Genomic DNA, 19,124 nt, shown 5'->3' on the forward strand with positions numbered 1-19,124 from the left:
TTGGTTTAGTCCGTAAGCACCATTATATGATTATGAGACGCACCGATCGTAAACACGCGTGTTATTTGATTCTTCGAACAAGATTTGGAAAAAGATTCTTCCTGACATGGAAACAGATTAAGTGGATTCTGAAGAGAATGAAGCAAATGATATATCTGAAATATATGGATTATTGGAAAATTTAAAATGTTTTGAAAACGTGGATAAGGAAAAGATCTAGGAGTGGCTCAATCATGATTTTAAGTGATCCACGTTTTAAACGCATGGATGATGCAGATATCGTTTCTTTTTTTTTTGTTTCTCTAGAGGAAGAAAATGAGAGAAGAACACTACAAGTGGAGAAGATACCAGTCATTAGTTATTCGTCATAAAGCGGTACAGCACTAGTACTAACTACTAACGGCCACTTATCTGCTTAACTATGAGCGTTTTTCTTAATAAATAATGAGTATTAAAATTATTATGAATCAAAAATTTGTGTTGTAAAAAACAAATACTTAAATAGTATTTGTTTTTGGTACCTTTCTGTTGGAAAGAGACAAAACACGGTCGGCGGATTGCGCGCGGGCTACGGAAATTTTGTGATCACGACAGGCGAGTTGTCAGCACCCAAAGTGTTAAGTGAGATTTATTCTTATTTCAGCCATTCCCAGCGGCGTGGACTAGTGGTTAGCATATAATGCTTTCACTAGTCACACTAAAACTGGTCACACCCCAAAACTGGTCACGAGAAAACTGGTCACACCCTAAAAGGTCTGTTCATACTTAACAGCACAGCACGGCTTCAGCACTGCACGACTCCGTTTCAAATATGTCATTTTATTACATTTCTATTCATATCTACCTACACGTCGCGGTTACGTCACGTTCACAGCACTTTGGCCTAGTGCAAGGCAAAATCGGCTTACTTATACATTACAGGCCATGACGATACCGCGCAACATTGCTTACGTCGTATTGTCGAGTACTTACAATATGAATGCATACACGTGCATTCGTAGCTACGCGTCAGAATACAAGTCAGCAAAAATGTTTCGGCGTTTATCGAACGAAAAATTATGTATAAGGCGTTATGATGTGCATCCCATGTTAAAACATAGAAAAACCAAAGGAGAGTTTTGGACACTGTATAAGGAGCTTGTGGATGATGGACAAATTTTTTTTAAATATTTCCGTAAAAAAATTAATTTTTTTTTAAATATTTTTTAATATTCGCGCCAACACCATGTCGAAAGATTGAACAGCTGTCAACTGTCACTATCGATAATTGGTCCAAAACAGCAAAGCGGCAGACTCATGGCACGTAATTCGCGTATATATTTCCACGATGGCCAAAAGAACGGATACGATACGTTGACGGATGTTGCTGTAAGGTATGAACAGGAAATGTCGGGTACTGCTGTAAGCCTGCCGTGGCGTAAACGTGACGGTTGGTATGAATATACCCATACAAAATGTACCAAAGAATACTTTTCGTACGACCGGATACCTGCTGAAGTCGGTACGTGATGACTAGGTATGAACAGACCTAAAATCGGTCACGAGACAACTGATTGACCGATTTTAGGGTGTGGCCAGTTTCAGTGTGACGGGTGATCACGTGTGACCGGTTGTCCTGTGACTGGTTCACATTTGACTAGTAATCACCGAACCGAAAATATAAATTGAAAATATAAGTTGAAAATACGTTGGTGCGGTTTCGTACTCTGCGCGAGTGGTGGACCTGGCCAACGATTGAATACTCTGCGTCGCAGTCGAGTTTGACACTTGAACTGTCAACTCGTTCTTTTGTCAGGTGCTGCATTTATCCGCGAAATGTCTGGAATTCAATTGGGGCTGAGACGTGCTGTCAGCCTCACCCGGCTCACCCTCCTGCGCCCTCCACGCTCCCTAAGCCAGCCGACCGCTCTCTACCACGCTAATGTCAGACTTACTTATCTTTTTATTGTTATTGCACCACAGCTGTCTATCATATTTTTACACCTAACCTTCAGCAGCGTGTGCCAGAATTCTTCATCCGGTTATATTTATAATTCGAATCTTTTGGCAATAGGAAGTTTATTTACCACGTCTATAACAGTACATACATGCCTAGTTACGTCTTACTTGAATGTCATATTTAGTGCTTGTTTATGTTCTGTTATCAGTACATTAGCAATTGTTGTATATGAAAAAAATTCAATGTTTTCACATGGGTCTATTTTCTTAGTAGTTTGTTCTCAATGTTCTAGAAGCGCATGGAATTTTTTTAATTAATTTCATATTTAGAACTATACCAATAGCTATATGTTTTCATTGTCATCGACATACAATGAAAATTCATTACATTTATGTTTTGTTTTATCAGTCGTGAATATCATTTAATGTAATTTTTCTTCTAAATATGTTATACATATATAAAAGCTTCAAAGTATCTATTGAGCTATTTTTTCACATTGAAAATTTTAAGTATATAGATTTTGCTCAAAACTGCAAAAATTTTATTTTATTTCCTGGAAAACGAGTTTTATAGTCATCGATGATATATGCGGTCTGAAAATATTGACGTTTGCCACATCCACTAGGTTTAACCGTTTGCCTGCGGCCGTCTTCTATGGAAGCTTTGCGCGACAAGTCTGTAGCGCGGCTGTCTTCCATAGAATTTCTGAACTTTGCACAGGATTTTGAGCCTTATATGCGCCTATTTCAACTGTTTTAAGGTTCAAAATTGGTTGAATATATTACTGAGAGTTGAATGCCATCTATTCAATTTGCTTAAATTCATATATACCAGTCAAAATTAGTTTTTTGTGGAACCATACTGAAACCTCGTTTATGTGACGTCACGTCTGTTGAACAATGGCGACGATACGTCTCAATTGTATGAAGAATGATTATTTGACAATTAAGCCAAAACTACGAGATATATTATGCATTTTATTGTTTAAAATAATACTTTGTGTTAATTAACATATCTGGTTACTTGAGTTAATATTAAAATCTGTATTTAAGTTCGAAAACTCGATTGCCAAATTCGCGAAAAAAGTGCCGCGTACAGGGCTTGTTCGCTATATTTATTGCCGCGGGCAAAGGGTTAAGTATTGATTAACTGTAAAATAGACGTTCGTTTGCTTTCTATCGGAATCAAGTATAGTCTATGTTGACCGTCGAATCATTACTAGTAGTATTAAATCACAAAAAAAATATACATATTTAATATATCGTAGAATTAGTTAATTAAAGGAAGATATAATCATTAAAAAAAATATTGTATTGAATATTTGGTTTCAATAGACTCGTTGAAAGTAATTCAAGTGTAACATTGCAGGTTTTGGAGCACTATGAAAACCCTCGCAATGTCGGCTCTTTGGATAAGAAGAAGAAGAACGTCGGAACAGGATTGGTAGGTGCGCCGGCTTGCGGCGACGTGATGAAACTGCAGATCGAAGTAGACGATCAGGGAAAGATCATCGACGCAAAGTTCAAAACGTTCGGGTGCGGCTCGGCCATAGCCTCCAGCTCTCTGGCCACAGAATGGGTCAAAGGAAAGACCGTTGATCAAGCGTTGAAACTCAAAAATACAGACATTGCCAAAGAGTTATCTCTTCCTCCAGTCAAATTGCACTGCTCTAGTGAGTCTCGCATTGTGTATTTCTATTAAAATATTGTCCAACATTTATTTTATCATATTAATTTTCATTTTCAGTGCTGGCCGAGGACGCTATCAAAGCGGCTCTTTCAGACTATAGGATAAAGCAGCAGACGAAGGACGAATAAGTCGACGGAGGCTGTGAAATGTCGAGTGTAGTGTGGGCTGTGAAATTATACGATCTTATGGATATCCATGATCTAATTCAACTTGAAACATGTTTGCAATCCTTTTTTCTCTATGCGTATATTGTTATGACGTGTGTTAATAGAAGTACAAATTTCTTGTTTTTATTTATCTCTTAGAGAAAAGAATGTATTTTCAGAAAATGGCAATAAATAAAGCATTATAAAATGTACTTTTCTTTCTTTTTGTGTATAAATACATTATTTACAGTCATTTTCAATCCACATTGACATTGATTAGGTATATATTTAAAAGTTCGTTAAGAATAAAATTTAAATTTATTGAAATATCTATATACAATCTGCTTTAACAAGATAATTGCTATTTTATTATTAATTGCACTTACACGATAGGTTTTTTATAGTAAATTTCAATTTTGTACTCTACTCAAAATAAAATTTATTGCATTTCGCAAAAACACAGAAACCATTAAAAAAAAAACACATCCAAAGATCACATGTTTAATAAATTCAATAGAACATTCAATATCATTTCAAAAACGTTAACTTTTTGTACAAGCTATTGCCACCAATTTTGAATCGCCAGCCAGCCATTAGACCGGTTATTGCCAACAATTTGTTTGTTTCGATATACTGGAGAAATAAGTAAGTACGAGTGGAAACTAGACATGAACTATTTAAAATCGTGACATGTGACATTTTTCAAGAGCTACGAAAAGAGCGGATCTCCTCGTCCGTTGAAATGCAGTAAACTTAACGAGACGAACGGTACAGCTATCGTTCGACTATAAATTCACCGCGCTCCTAAAAAATATGCAAGAATTACAAACGCAATCAGAAAATCACCACTTATGAAATATAACTGACCTGTATCGCTATGAAAAATAGCCGTCTCGAATGAATTCCAGTTCAGAGAGGGCTAGTACATATAATAATTAAAAAAGCTAGATAGTTTTGTATCCGATAAGCACCTGCGCGGATTCTATTACAACTTGTGACAAATTAAACTAAATTACCACAGTAGTGAACACCACAAGTATTGTCACCAGAGTTACAACGAATAAGCAGAGTCAACAACCAGTGGTTTGCGATCACAAATTATTCGCTTAAAAGAGGCAATCGATATATATATATCGTAACAATAGATATGATATATACATATGTATGTAGATAGCAGTGTTTCCCATTTGGGAATAAGCAAGGAGTCGTTTAGGGGTAACTTTTTTGCCAAGCGTTGCATGGGATGGTTTTCTATTAAGGATTGCAATCTACCGGTAAAATATGTAAATTAAAAAAAAAATTACGTGGATTAGATAGCTGTATGTGGTTATTTTTCCTTAAAACTTGCATCCAGATTGAACCATAAAAAATTACTTCAATCAAAAACGTTAACAAACCTTAAAAAAAAGTTTTTTAAAAACATACCTCTTCTATAATTTGTATATAAAATTATTATTTTGAATAATAATACCAATAATTTTATTTTACTACCGCCATCTATGTTTAAAACTAATAAACAAACGGTGGATAAACGTCAACGACTATCTCGCCGGGCAGATTTCAAACGCGTCTTACACGATATTTTTGCACCATCGTAATGGCGGAGGATCCATTTACTTATATTGATGACCAAAATGAGCAATATGGCCAAGTATGAAAACGATCGGATAAGAGGCAAACTTTTTCCTGAATTGTAATCGTAAGTGAAACGTAAAGGAGGTATGTAAAAATTAAAAATAAATTTAATCAAGTCCATTCGTAAACATTAATAAATAAAAATTAAAAATCGGCCACTAAAAAAAAATTAGATATGTAACTGTGTGTGGTTACTTTTCTAAATTAGTCTAAATTAATTAATAAGGTGAATAATAATGTCCATTTGTAATCTAATATATAATTTCGAACGAGACTTTGTATGTAAGGTTTTAAGGTTCGGGTGGGAGCATCGAAAACAAATCAAATTTTCTATGACGACGACATCGATATCGTTGAATATTATTATTTTTCGATTCAAATACATTTAATAAAAAAACAAATGCATGTTTACTATTAGATTGTTTTGCCATGTTTAAGCTGTTTACATTACAAATACCGAGCGAAGCCGGGTAAATCCTCTAGTAATACATAGAGTCCATTTGTAATCTAATATATAATTCCGAAAGAGACTTTGTATGTATATTTGTTTGGTTCGTAAAATCCGTGACTTTCAATTTGATAAAAAAAAACAAATGAATATTCAAATAAATTTAAATAAAATAAAACTATTCAAATAGATTGAATAAAATGTTTACTATTTAGATTGGCCATGTTTGAGCGGTTTATATTACAAATACCGAGCGAAGCCAGGTAAAAACACTAGTAATTAATAATCATAATGGAAACAGCCATCTTATCGATGTATTACGACTTGGTTGGTCCGTGTTGCCACTACTATTACGCCTGCGTCAGTGTAGCCACTCTTGAGAAAATGCATCAGTGGTGTTGCTACAAGAGAACTGTCAAACTGATAAAAGGCTGGCTGCAACTTGTAATATATCTAAAAGCTAAACTTCATATGTACAGTAAAATGAGTAATTGCGTGCACGCCCAAATTTTGCAATATATGTATCGTATTCTTATTAGAGCAAGCAGTGCTGCCAGTCGTAAAAATGCTGTTTAGACTAAAAAATTAGACTTTCCGGACATTGAATACTGAAAATAAAACAAACTCCAGACTACCTAATCCACAATACGTCATTCGCATCGATTTTAAATACAATAATATGTTTGTATATGTACTTAATTGCCGATTCATCGGTAAATCGGTAGTGCAATCCCTATATCTATTCGTTTATAATACTAAATGAAATTACAATTGTAAATTGTAGGTATCTTGTATTGATAAGCGTCTGCTTTGCTTTTCGTATTGTACTATTAAGTGCAAATTATAGAATGAGTGTTGAAAGAGGTTAATTTTTGTAAGTAGTAGAATATCTTAACACATTGCTTGCGGGTCAATCGAAATTGCCCCTTGCGGTATAGCCGGAAAATCAGAGAAATTTTCAAAAAGACTCAAAAAATTTATGAAAACTTTTATAAATGTTTGTAAATTGAACAAAAGTTTTAAACCTATCAACTGACTCAAATAAAATTAAAATGGAATTGTTTAGAGCCTTCTAAATAATCGATAGTATTTTTAAAAAGGGGTTAGTATTTTTAAAACCTTTTTTATACAGGAAATTTTTTAGAGAAAAAAATCTAAAAATATTTATGGTATAAATGATTGCAAAATTTTAAATATAATAAATTAGGTTTATCTCACGTCAAAAATTTTTTTGTATAAAAAAAGGCTGTTTATCCAATTCAAAATTTTATTTTGTTTTAAATTTTGCAATAATTTATATCATTAAGACGGTGGGAATATTTTTAGATATTTTACTAACTCTCAAAATGTTGTCGTATTAAAAAATGGTTAGCTACCTACCCCTGTCCACGGAAATCACAGTCGGAGAGCAAACGAAAATCGCAGTCTCTCGCTGTCAAGCAACAATACTGTAATTTCCGTTTCCCGCATACAATGTGCTAATATGATAACCAAATAAAGTAAGTGAAAGGATGATAGGATACAACAATATACAAACTTAAAGATCCAATCTGGCGTAGAATAAAAATCACTATGATCAAAAAATCATACTTTACACACGTTCAAAAAGTCACATTTAATTATACATATTTCAAAGACTAGGGTTCAAATTTTCGTTCCAATATTTAGTCAACTTCCACTTCATTATCATACAAAAAATATATAAAATATAAATTTATATAGCAGAAATGTTATCGATTGTAAAAACTATCGATGGACATATTCCGACATTGCTAAATCATCGAACCTATGACACTAAAATGGTACAAAATAACAATAATTTACATGACTTTCGATTCACCACTACTCTACTACATATAAAACAGCTCGGGCGGTGAACAATTCACGGTATTATTCCCAACTTTTGCAAACAAACGGTAGCAGCATCCGCTTTCGCTTGCTTTTTATTTGCACTAGCAACACTGGGCTGATATTCAACACCATTAACAGTCACCTTAAACACAAAAAAAAGCAACATCAAAAAACCATATTCATTAAAGAAAACATACGAAAGTAGGTGCCACTTTAGTATGCGGTCTACCTTCACATATCTACTTTAGTATGCGATCTACCTTCACATTTTTACTTTAACATGCGGTCTTACTGTCTCAGTTCTCGCGTACGACAGCGAGACTGAATAATACCGACCCTAACAACCTAATCTTAAATAAATAGGGTTAACCCTAACTTAACCTGACCCCTAAAAAAATAGATGCTGGCTGCTAAGATATGTTTTTTTTATGTACGCGGCACCTTTTTCGCGAATTTGGCAATCGAGTTTTCGACCTTGAATACAGATTTTAATATTTACTCAAGTAACCAGTATTATTTTAAACAATAAAATCCATAATATATCTCGAGGCTTTGGCTTAATTGTCAAATAATCATTCTTCATACAATTGAGACGTATCGTCGCCATTGTTCAACAGACGTGACGTCACATAAACGAGGTTTCAGTATGGTTTCACAAAAAACTAATTTTGACTGGTATATATGAATTTTAAGCAAATTGAATAGATGGCATTCAACTCTCAGTAATATATTCAACCAATTTTGAACCTTAAAACAGTTGAAATAGGCGCATATAAGGCTCAAAATCCTGTGCAAAGTTCAGAAATTCTATGGAAGACAGCCGCGCTACAGACTTGTCGCCCAAAGCTTCCATAGAAGACGGCTGCGGGAAAACAGTTAACACCTATTTACTGAAGGTTAGGTTAAGTTAGGGTTGGCCCTAATAATTTATGATAAGGTTGTTAGGGTCGGTATTTCTTCGCTGCTGACGATATTTTGATAGAAATACTTCGACAACATTATGGGGCAGCAGGAAAAAACAAAAACTATAATATAAACAGGTCGTTGCTACGGTACAAATAAAAAAAAAATAGTCGACTGCGATTCAAAGGTAAAATTGCATGCTAAGGTAGACCGCATACTAAAGTAACACCCGAAAGTATACCTTAAATAAGAAATTCTTCTTATGATCCGGCCCACACTCGAAGCAAAGAGTGTACGAGGGTACACCCAGTTTACGCTTCGAACAGTACTCTCCGAGCAAGGACACCGGATGCTTACCGGACAGGGTTTTAACCGTGGGCACGAACGGCCTCTTCATGTTGTTGCGCTGCCTCGTCTGGAAACAACCACCGCGTTAAATTCGAACAGTTCACAACAATATACACGTGTTATAATGTACGCACCTCTTCTTTGGCTACCAGACCGCGCGTGTCGAGTTTGACTTCTAATAATAACGGTGTTAGCGTGCCATTCTTTTGTTTACCGAGACCTTCACCGGGTTTCCAGCCCATCTTCTGCAGCAAATGCATACCCATTCCGCTGCTAACGGGTGCGGCAGTCTGGAGCTGATCCTAAACAAAGTGCATAATTTTCGTCGTTCAGAAAACATGTATTGTTGAGATTGTTCGTCAACGTTAGTAATAACTTAACATTATTGCTGGCATGCGACAAAAATTCTCATTTATACATATATTAGTATTACACATTGATATCTTGAATAAAGGGACATAAGCGAAACATTGTTTTTTGCACTTACAATATAAAGATAAATGTTTGTTTGTTTGATAAATTTTAAAACCACTAAATCTAGATTGATACCTCACTGTACTCAACTTTCATCTACCCAAGCAACGCCAGGCAACTCGGCTATACATATAATAAAAATATAGCCAATTACCCAGCATTGCTCCGATGAATGAAAGTCTGAAAAACTGTATGGGAGTAAATAAGGGTGAAAACACACTGAATGGTATGGGACGTCACGTCCCTGGCTTGTAAGCAGTGGGTGTTCCGCAAACCGAATTCGGGTGTAGTTGCACGTGCAGAATGCATATGTTTGGGAGATCACAAGTGTATGCATATCCATACGGAACCAACAAGTTTACCCTACACTTCGTCAAATATGGGATTCACGGTTATCGATCACTGTCAAGCAAGGATAAAATATCACCGAAAACACTACAGGGGGTGATTTTTGGGACTGTGTACCATGTACATGTGCTAGGGGGTGCTGCATATTTAAAATTATCTAAAAAAAAAACATGTACCACGTACAACTCAGTGTGTTTTCGCCCTAAATGTACTGTACATAGGATCATGAGATAGGATGTCCAGACCTAATGGAATTCGTGCATAGACAATAGACATCCCGGATTAGGCTAACAGGACCCACAAGTGTCCAGACAATGGACGCCAGAGTTCTCACAGACCTGGTTGAGTTCATGCGTTAGCAAAAGGTAGACCGACCGGACACGTACGTGTCCAGACAATGGAGACAGAGGCTGTGCTGTGCAAATTGTCCTTTAAAACGAGGTACACACAGTAGATCAGATCGGTTTCATGTGGAACGTATTATAAATGCTGTTAACCGACTTTGGTCTTTCATTTGGATCCTGAACCTACCCTTACACAAGTCAGGGCCGCTATCAGGACTATTAGAAAAATACCTATATGTTAAATGCTACTTTTTGAAAGTATGATATAACAGGTACGATTTCACATGGACACAAAGAATGTGCGGATCGAAAAATAATAAGCATTTAGCATTAAAGAGCTAAATTAGCAATATCAATCAGTTGAATGTCCCAATAGTCCGGGCCCTGGAACTTTAACCCCAGCTTTCCCCCCTCTCAGCGGCCCTGGCAACAGTACTATGAGATAGAATACCAAATTTAGTTGATCTGAATTGAAAACCTTAGGCAAGTAATCATTCAAACGAGCGTTTATCTTTATACAGTAGAGGACATTTAGAATTAATGTCTATTAGGTATTGTGAATTTAAATTTTCAATCGTATATACTGTTACGGTAAACAAACGAATGTCCCTTTACCGAAATAATAAGGAAAACAAAACAAATAAAATATAAAGCACATACATACATAAATCACCATATAACATCATAAAATACATTTGGAGTGAAATATATTCTACTTTTATGGAATCGAAATTGAGTGATTTTACAGCTGAAGAATGTAGACTAAATAAATTCGCCATCGAAAAGTGGCGAGACAGACTTTAAATCATTGAAATCAGTGAAAGTTTTAAAAATTGTACAACAATCACAAGGATTTGAGATATATGTAATAATAAAATAAAAAAAATAAATAGCTGACGGTTAAATGTGATAGAGTTCTGGGATTATTTTAAACATTGGTCAAAACGAAAAAATGAGTTTTTTGCAAGTAAAATTTTCCCTCCGTTGCCCTTTAGTGCCAGCTCCGCCCCCTCATCCCCGGGAGGGAACGTTTTCAAGGGCAAAGCTTTGGCACCAAAGGTACTCACCTACCAAATCAGACGCACTTCGGCTCACATTTCACTCCTCGGTAACTAATCAAGAGAACTGTGTCGGCCCTATTCAAATATTACAGCCGCGTGTGCACGTGGATATATCGAGCCTGTCACTGAAAGTTACCTGTAACAGATTTTCAGGCGTTCTTTCTTCCCATTAATGAACGAGTCGGCACGCAACAAACAATCAATTTTGGAGGGCAACGGACGTTCAATACAGAACGTCCATTCTCCAAAACAAACAATTCGAACTTTGTTTGATGCGAATCGTATTTTATTTGCAGAGAGAATACAATATTTTCAAAAAACAATCAATGCTGAAACAACATGACGCATATCTTCCATTGCAAAAGTGCCGTCTTTCAACGACAAAATCGAAACATCAACACGTCTCGTTTCGTCGTTAGAAAGCGTCACTCTCTGAGTGTGTGGAAAACATGCCCATGTCAGAGAACAGAACACCTGAATATCTATTATCTGATCTACACTGCAAAAACTTGGAAGTAAACGAATGCTATTATATCTGTAAAAAAAAAGCAATTTTGGAAGATGACTGAACAAGTCATGGACCAAAATTGTCATTGCTCTAGCTAATCCGCTTTTTAGAATGCCCAAAATATCGTGAACATGTGCACAGAACTCTACCATCGAAGAATCCCACAATACACGTCCAACAAACATTGAACTGTACCGGAAATAAAATCGACCATTTTCAATCACCTATGTAAGTCTCTAAAATAGTACAAATACTTTGGGCATGTAAAAAAAGACACCTGTGGATGCATTACAAAAGATAAACCAAGAGCATGGGGGCACTAAGTCTTGTGACCGATTGTCCAGCTAGAAAAAAAATTTCATTATAGTGAAGAAGCTGAATTAAACAACAAAAATATCGACACGTAGATACGTTCAAATGATAATGCACATTTCAAGTAAATACGCATTGCTTATTTTTATTGTATTTAATTTCAACTTCGGTGAAAAGATGTCACGGATGTCAAAAATATAATCGCGTTTCATAATTAGTATATAAATATCAAACATAAATATGATTCGATTGAGTGAAAATATTTAATGTGAACACTTTTTCAATATTTTAGAAATTTTTCAGTATACATAAAAGTTAGTTTAAAGCGAACTTATGTAATATGTAATATTAATAAACTTATTAAATAATTTGAAAATAATTATATATCCATACTAATATTATTTATACATGCAGATGATAAAGAATTCCCAAAAGCATTAAAAAATTACAGTATACGTTTTTACATACATATACATATGTATGTATTCTTTTATGTTAATTCTTTTCATTATATCTGCATTTTGATTGAAAATCTTTTTATATTATAAAACAGCGGTGGCGTACCAAGCAAGTGAATTTCCATAAAAATTGATAAAAAAATTATAAGTTCTCTATAACTTCAGGCAGCAGAATAGCTTGGGGTTTGGGTTAATGCTAACCACCAAGAGGTTGCCAGGTTCGATCTCATGGATTTAAATTGACTGAAAATCTTTCAAGTATTATATGTAGTGCTGCTAGTCAGACTTGGATATTTGTGACTCCAAGTCGACCGTTTCCTATCTGAGTTTGCCAATTTATCTGATTTCATTGTTGAAACGGTTCCTCATCAAATTGGCAAAAATTATCCTACCCACTCTGTCACCACTATTTGAATATGATTTCAAAAATTTATATATGTACAAGTTTAATACTATAGATGTCGCTCACGGGCAACCCAAAATTGGATAAAATAAAGTTGTGTCCATCGGCTACGTCGCCTTTCCCAAGAATTAAAAAAATAATTATTATTTTAATCATATTTGCACCTTTAATGTCTGTCTGTCTGTCTGGGATAACGCTCGCCGTACTATAATAGTCGTTTCGATTCGACATACATATGTACTCGACAGCTAAACCACTGCCAAAACTTATACGAAGATATAATAATAGAAAAAAGCTTCTATATATACGGATCGCTACTAATGTTTCCTCTAGACCAGTGGTTCTTAACCTGGGTTCGATGAGTCAGTCTCAGGGGTTTGGCGGAGGTCAAGACACACACCTGACTCATATGATTCGGGTGCCAAGGATTCCATTAAGGGTTTGGTGAATGCGCGTATGAAACTGATGGGGGTCAGTACCTCCAACAATCAAGAACCACTGCTCTAGACTAAATAATACAAATTAAATAACAATTTCATTTAAAATGAATTCATGGAGAAAGAGGGGGAGTAGTTATTATTTGGCTATTAAAGGTAAAAGTACCACTGACTTGAGAAATAGATAATGATTTTTGAAAACTCAAATTATTAACAAGCTCAAAAAGATTCGCCACCGCTGCAATACAATCTACTACTTATGATGATAAATATAATATCCGAAAATTAGTATGTACTTTATCAATATTCAAATATACAAAATAAACTCTTGAAACTATTTCAATATGAAAAATAAAACGATCAAAGTTTCACTTTAAGACGTTGGAAAAAATTGGTATACTTTGCGCTTCGGATGATAATTTAGCGAGCCGATAAATAAAATGTTAACATTTCGCACGATTTACCGAGACAAAATCTACTTACTCGTCTCGCCCAAGCTTGATAACCACTAGCTAACTCTTTAGGAGTTAAAATCTGTGCACCCGTACTGCCCGTGAACTGTCCTGGTTCTTGTTTCGACTGAGCCCACCGGGACATCTGCAAACAGATCACGCATAAAACAACGATACAAAATCATCACGACACACTCGAATACGAAAGACGAACTTCTTGGTTAGCTTGAGTGATTTGGTTCATCGCAACCGCATCGTTGGGATTCTGCTGCAGACGTCTGATTGCAGTCAACCTTTGGGACACTATCGATCCTATATCCATTGTCTGTAATCAAACGCAACTAATTAATACCGATGTGGCAATATATAATAGTGCAATGTACGTCGGACGAGTTCACATACCGGAGGAGTCACATCCGTTGGGAAGACTTGGGGTCCTGGAGGAACGGCCGGTATATTGATCGCTTGAATCATACCAGGCACTGAAAATATAAAATAAAATAAGCGAAATTAGCAGACAAAAAAACAAATCACACATGGATTTATCCATATATGAAACAAACGCATACTCGTAGATAATATAGCGTGCTCGATAGGTAATGGGACAGGATTTGCATGTGGTGTTTTCGTCTCGACGGGGGTTGCAGGTTTAACTGGAGTTCCACTTGCACTATTGTCTGCGTTTTGAAATCTGAAATGATATACATACATATCTGATTAGAAATCAATGACGAAAATAAGTATACTCATCGTACAATGTCCCAGTGGACATTGCAAGTATTCTTAAATAAATTATTTAATAAATAAATTAAAGCAATTAGATGTTCGGTGATTTGAACATGAAATATACACTAGCTAAATAAAAACATACTATAATCGAACCTACATAAATAGCATGAGACTTACGTAAAATGTATAATACTCCCCACTCGTCTCGTGATGGCCAATTAATTACATTTGGTTTCAGTTTCACATATTTCAAAGGGTACGATTTAACTGTACAGTGATAAAAATAGTTTTCGGTGCATTAAACAATCTCGTATTGTGCATCGAATAAAATATTTTGGCATTATAAAGTGACAATTGAAAAATATGAAACGATCATTCGAAAAAATAGATTTTAGCATTAGAATGGATACAAAAAGTGGCAACGACTGATGGAGCTCATCTAAACAACATTATCATCAAAACGTGACTTTGTGGCATAATGCTATTGTAGCATATGCTAAAAGGAGCCGCCGTTATAATTCATTTTCCGAGGATTATCTCCAGGCTTAAGTGCTATCGGCTAACAATGGAGATCCCCGAATGGACTTAGTGGTCGGTAACGGTATTCGGTCACTTCCCGCTAGAGTACTCAGAACTGACAGCGCGAAAGCGTGGGACTGCATATCTGGTACGTGACTATAAAAATAGGTAAACAAACGTGTCGAGGAAGATGCACTAAGCGACCTGCCCTTTATAAGCAGGTATTTAGGCCATACCGAGGCATTCTGGAGGGAGCACTGGCAGTGCGTGGATCTCCTTAATCACCCAATAAATGCTGTGAAGCAACTTTGGCCTTTTATTTGGATCCTCCACCCACCCCTACACAACACTATTTTATTTCGAGTTTCAAATTGTGTAATTGTTTCCGCCCTGTCCTGTAAAAAGAAAATTTTCATACGGTTTCGGAATGTTATTGGTAACTGGCAATGCAACTGTCGGTGGTGAGACTGGTCTCCATTCATTTTCAGCACCGCGATGCTGTGAACCGGATGATACAGGAAATTGTTGTCTTAAAACTTTTGTCTGTTCTATAGTCTTCTCTTGGAAGGATTGGGTCGGGAGAGGTGTTCCACCCTAAAACAAAGAAAATTAATCAAAAAGGTATTTAAGGTATATTTTGGGTATACAATCAATACAATGACACATCCAGATTTAATGTGTTTCATTTTATAGTAGTAGTCCATAACGTATCATATATGTAAGTTGTAGCAAAGAGGATACTAGAAATATTATATACCTTAATATTTAATACTATAGGAGCTCTGTCTTTGAGTTGGAATGGATTATTGAAAGGTTTCGTCAAAGTATCTGCGGCATCGCCTTCTCCGTCAGATCCTGAGGTAACAGACGACAACTCTCCGATTGCTTCTTGTCTAGACAGGTTTTTACAAAAGTCGGTGAGTTCGTCTACAGATTTTCCTGCAACCATAAAAAATATATGATACAAAAATTCAAATAAAGCTGTTCCAATAAATAAATTCAGTAAACATACCTCCACATTTTATAGCTGTAATCACTTTTTGTTGAGCCTGTACTCCTAAATTTGCCGCAGCCGGAAGGTTACCGGTCTGTAACATGGTTATTGCATTTTTCCTAGCTATTTCAAGCAACCGCTTTTTATCAATTTCTATTCTATCTTTTTCTTTGGATCTGTGGCGATCGTGTCGACGGTACCTAAAATGTTAAAAGTTGAAACTGTTAAAAGTTGATCAACGTTTCAAAGTCAAACATATTGTAACGTGGGAACAAGAGAGACAGTATTCACTGTCTAAGTGCATTCATGAGTGAACAATAGAGACCCCGGATTAAGCTAACGGGACTCAGTAAGTGCCTGAACAAAGGATACGCTGGAGTTCTCACAGACCTGGGTGAGTGCGTGCATAAACAATAGACTTGCCAGGGTAGACCTATAAGTGCCTAAACAATAGACACATTAATGGATCGGGGAAGTTGTGTTGCTTGTCCTTTATGAGGAGGTACACACGGTAGATCAGATTATGTATTCTGGAGTGAGCGATGGATGCATGTGGACCTTTTGAATCGTCGAATAAATGCTGCGAAGCGACTTTGGCCTTTCACTTCGATCCTGAACCCGCCCCTATGCTACAATATTATCATTATTGAATCAGAAAAATGAGAAATAAACCTGGTCTCGTCATATTTGTCGTGATAATGTCTCGACTTGGATCGGTGACGACTACCAGATCGTCTACTATCCGACTTGTCCCTTGATCGGGATTTACTGCGGGACCGTTTATGCGACCGGCTTCTGGATTTCCTGTGTGACTTTTTATCGGATTTACTTTTTGATCTACTTCTTGATTTCCGAGATGATTTTTCACTAATAACTTTGGTTGGGTATTTTTCGCTGAAAGTAATAATAAAACGCAATTATTAAAAATACATACATATATACAATTAGGAATTCAACCATTCTATATAGTACTTACCCATTTTCACTGTTGTGTCCGCTCGATTTTCGTTCCGTTTTTTCGGTGCTTTTGGATAACAAGTCGCGCAAATCAATAGATTTCTTTTTTTCTGCTTCGGAATCAGTTTCGGTTATGATGACTGCGCTCTCACTAGAACTAGAGCTACTCGAATCGGTGAGTTCACCGTCTTCATACTTTTCCGCTTTCTTACGAGCCTCCTCTTCCGCCTGCTTTACATTAGCTTCAAATACTGAGCTGAATTTGAGATTCTTTATTTGGATTTTATTTGAATTTTTGCCTTTATCTAGTGAAGAATCTGTAACATTCTTACTCCCCGACTTTGACTTTTCTTCGGGTAATTTGATTTGGGAAATATCTGGCATTTTAGGAATGGGAATTTCTGCCATACCGTTAGCTTCGTAAGATTTTTTACTGTCATCGTTCAAGGCTTCCTCCTTCACTTGTAAGTCAGATTCTACGGAATTCACAGAGGATTTTTTACGTTTGGATTTAGTCTCACCTTCTTCTAAAATAACATTTTCACCGGAAGACCCTTCCGAGTCTCTTACACTTTTGCGACGTTTCCGCTTTTTGTGTTTGCTCTTTTTGGACTTCTTCTTGACCTGTTCGGAATCGGACTCTGACTCGCTGACATCCGAACTACTTCTGCCTTTCTTCTGAGACTTTTTCTTTTTCTTCTTTTTATGTTTACTTTTCTTTTTAGATTTCTTCTTCTTTTTGGTGGGATCGATGATTATGATTTCATCAGAAATAGTCGGCGGTCTAGCATTGAAGACGCCGAAGAGTTCCGAAAGGATTTCTGTCGAGGATTTGGTGACTTCGGTAGCCGCCAAAGTCTCCTTCTTAAGCTTAATCTCACTAGCATTTGACAGCTCGGCGAGGGCCATTTCGCGTTTATAAAAAAATGAGCCGAAAATGGCTACTCTAAAAAGTTATTGTGATTTATAAATAAGGACTACATCTATGCGTTTGCAAAATGTCCAAATGCAGTTGAAATACGCTTGAATGAACCTTAAAACGACGCGAAAATAAGCCGTCAATATGTCAAACGCCGGCCACCTCGCGTAACATCGCCGGTACTAAACTCAACACCACAAATAACGACCTAAAACTGTTTTCCTTCATTCTTTATTTAAACGTTTCTTATCTCTACAAAAATATTATATTGATCATAATTGAAAACACACTTTTAAATTCATAACTTCCATCACCTAACTTTTGTTCTGAAAGTTTTGTAAAAAAAATTTCGACAATGGTGGATTTTACTTGTATTTTTCTAGGTAAATAATTGTACAAATGATTAGTATTGTTGCGTGGATGTGAAGGCGGCTTCTAGATCGGAAGTTTAAATGAGAATCACATGCGAATATTATCCAGAAGGGAATGAATTTAAAATTTTTAGGTTTATAGCTATGACAATTCGCCGAACAATAGAGACATCCACATACAAAGTACGGTTCGGTGATTACTAGTCAAATGTGAACCGGTGACAGGACAACCGGTCGCTCTAGATCGGTCACACGTGATCACCCGTCATACTAAAACTGGTCACACCCGAAAATTGGTCACGAAAAAACCCAAAAATTAAAAATTGGTCGAATTTTTGGGTGTGACCAGTTTTTTCGTGACCAATTTTCGGGTGTGACTAGTTTTCTCGTGACCAGTTTTAGTGTGACGGGTGATCACGTGTGACCGATCTAGAGCGACCGGTTGTCCTGTGACTGGTTCACATATGACTAGTAGTCCGTTTACCACAAAGTACATAGGTTTGTATGTATCACTCAACCAAGGACGTCATTTCAGCTTTTTCCAGGGGGGGGGGGGGAAGCAAAAATTTTCACCAGTAAGGAATGACTTTCTAGGCAGGAAGGGTGTATTATATTTTAAAAAATGAGTATATATGAATTTTAACTATTTCTTTTAATATTTTATTTATTTATATATTTTTATCAATAAAATTAATAGTTAAATAATTTAAAAAAATATATTATTAGATTTGGTTTGTTGGTTTAGTATTTTAGTATTTTAATTCATAAGAATACATTAAATAACATTGATAGTCCCGTTCAAATCTAGGGGGAGAGGGGCGATTGCCCCCCTCCTCCCAATGATGCCCCTGCACCCAACTAAACGATCGTTTAAATATT

At 36.1% G+C, this 19,124-nt stretch overlaps 2 protein-coding genes across 3 annotated transcripts; one reads left to right on the top strand and one right to left on the bottom strand.

Moving 5' to 3' along the window:
• Positions 1-1,570: 1,570 nt before the first annotated feature.
• On the top strand, positions 1,571-3,986 carry IscU (Iron-sulfur cluster assembly enzyme). The gene is made up of 3 exons (XM_077430413.1): positions 1,571-1,923; positions 3,308-3,611; positions 3,686-3,986. The coding sequence occupies exons 1-3, from the start codon at positions 1,816-1,818 to the stop codon at positions 3,754-3,756; spliced, it is 483 nt and encodes a 160-aa protein (XP_077286539.1). The 5' UTR covers positions 1,571-1,815; the 3' UTR covers positions 3,757-3,986.
• A 1,761-nt stretch (positions 3,987-5,747) lies between these two features.
• Positions 5,748-18,064, bottom strand: Son (Son RNA binding protein). 2 transcript variants are annotated; one of them, XR_013260580.1, is made up of 13 exons: positions 16,975-18,064; positions 16,671-16,892; positions 16,017-16,198; positions 15,762-15,943; positions 15,423-15,598; positions 14,326-14,447; positions 14,159-14,238; positions 13,971-14,081; positions 13,788-13,901; positions 11,193-11,322; positions 9,094-9,261; positions 8,853-9,026; positions 5,748-7,850 (listed from the first exon to the last, which is right to left on the bottom strand). XR_013260580.1 is itself a non-coding variant. In XM_077430412.1 (12 exons), the coding sequence occupies exons 1-12, from the start codon at positions 17,862-17,864 to the stop codon at positions 7,740-7,742; spliced, it is 2,532 nt and encodes an 843-aa protein (XP_077286538.1). In that variant the 5' UTR covers positions 17,865-18,064; the 3' UTR covers positions 5,748-7,739. The 2 variants fall into 2 exon arrangements, 1 of the variants encoding a protein (XP_077286538.1); XM_077430412.1 differs by lacking the exon at positions 11,193-11,322.
• Positions 18,065-19,124: the final 1,060 nt, after the last annotated feature.

The sequence above is a fragment of the Arctopsyche grandis genome, chromosome 5 (assembly GCF_051622035.1).
Source record: "Arctopsyche grandis isolate Sample6627 chromosome 5, ASM5162203v2, whole genome shotgun sequence".
Lineage (NCBI taxonomy): Eukaryota > Metazoa > Arthropoda > Insecta > Trichoptera > Hydropsychidae > Arctopsyche > Arctopsyche grandis.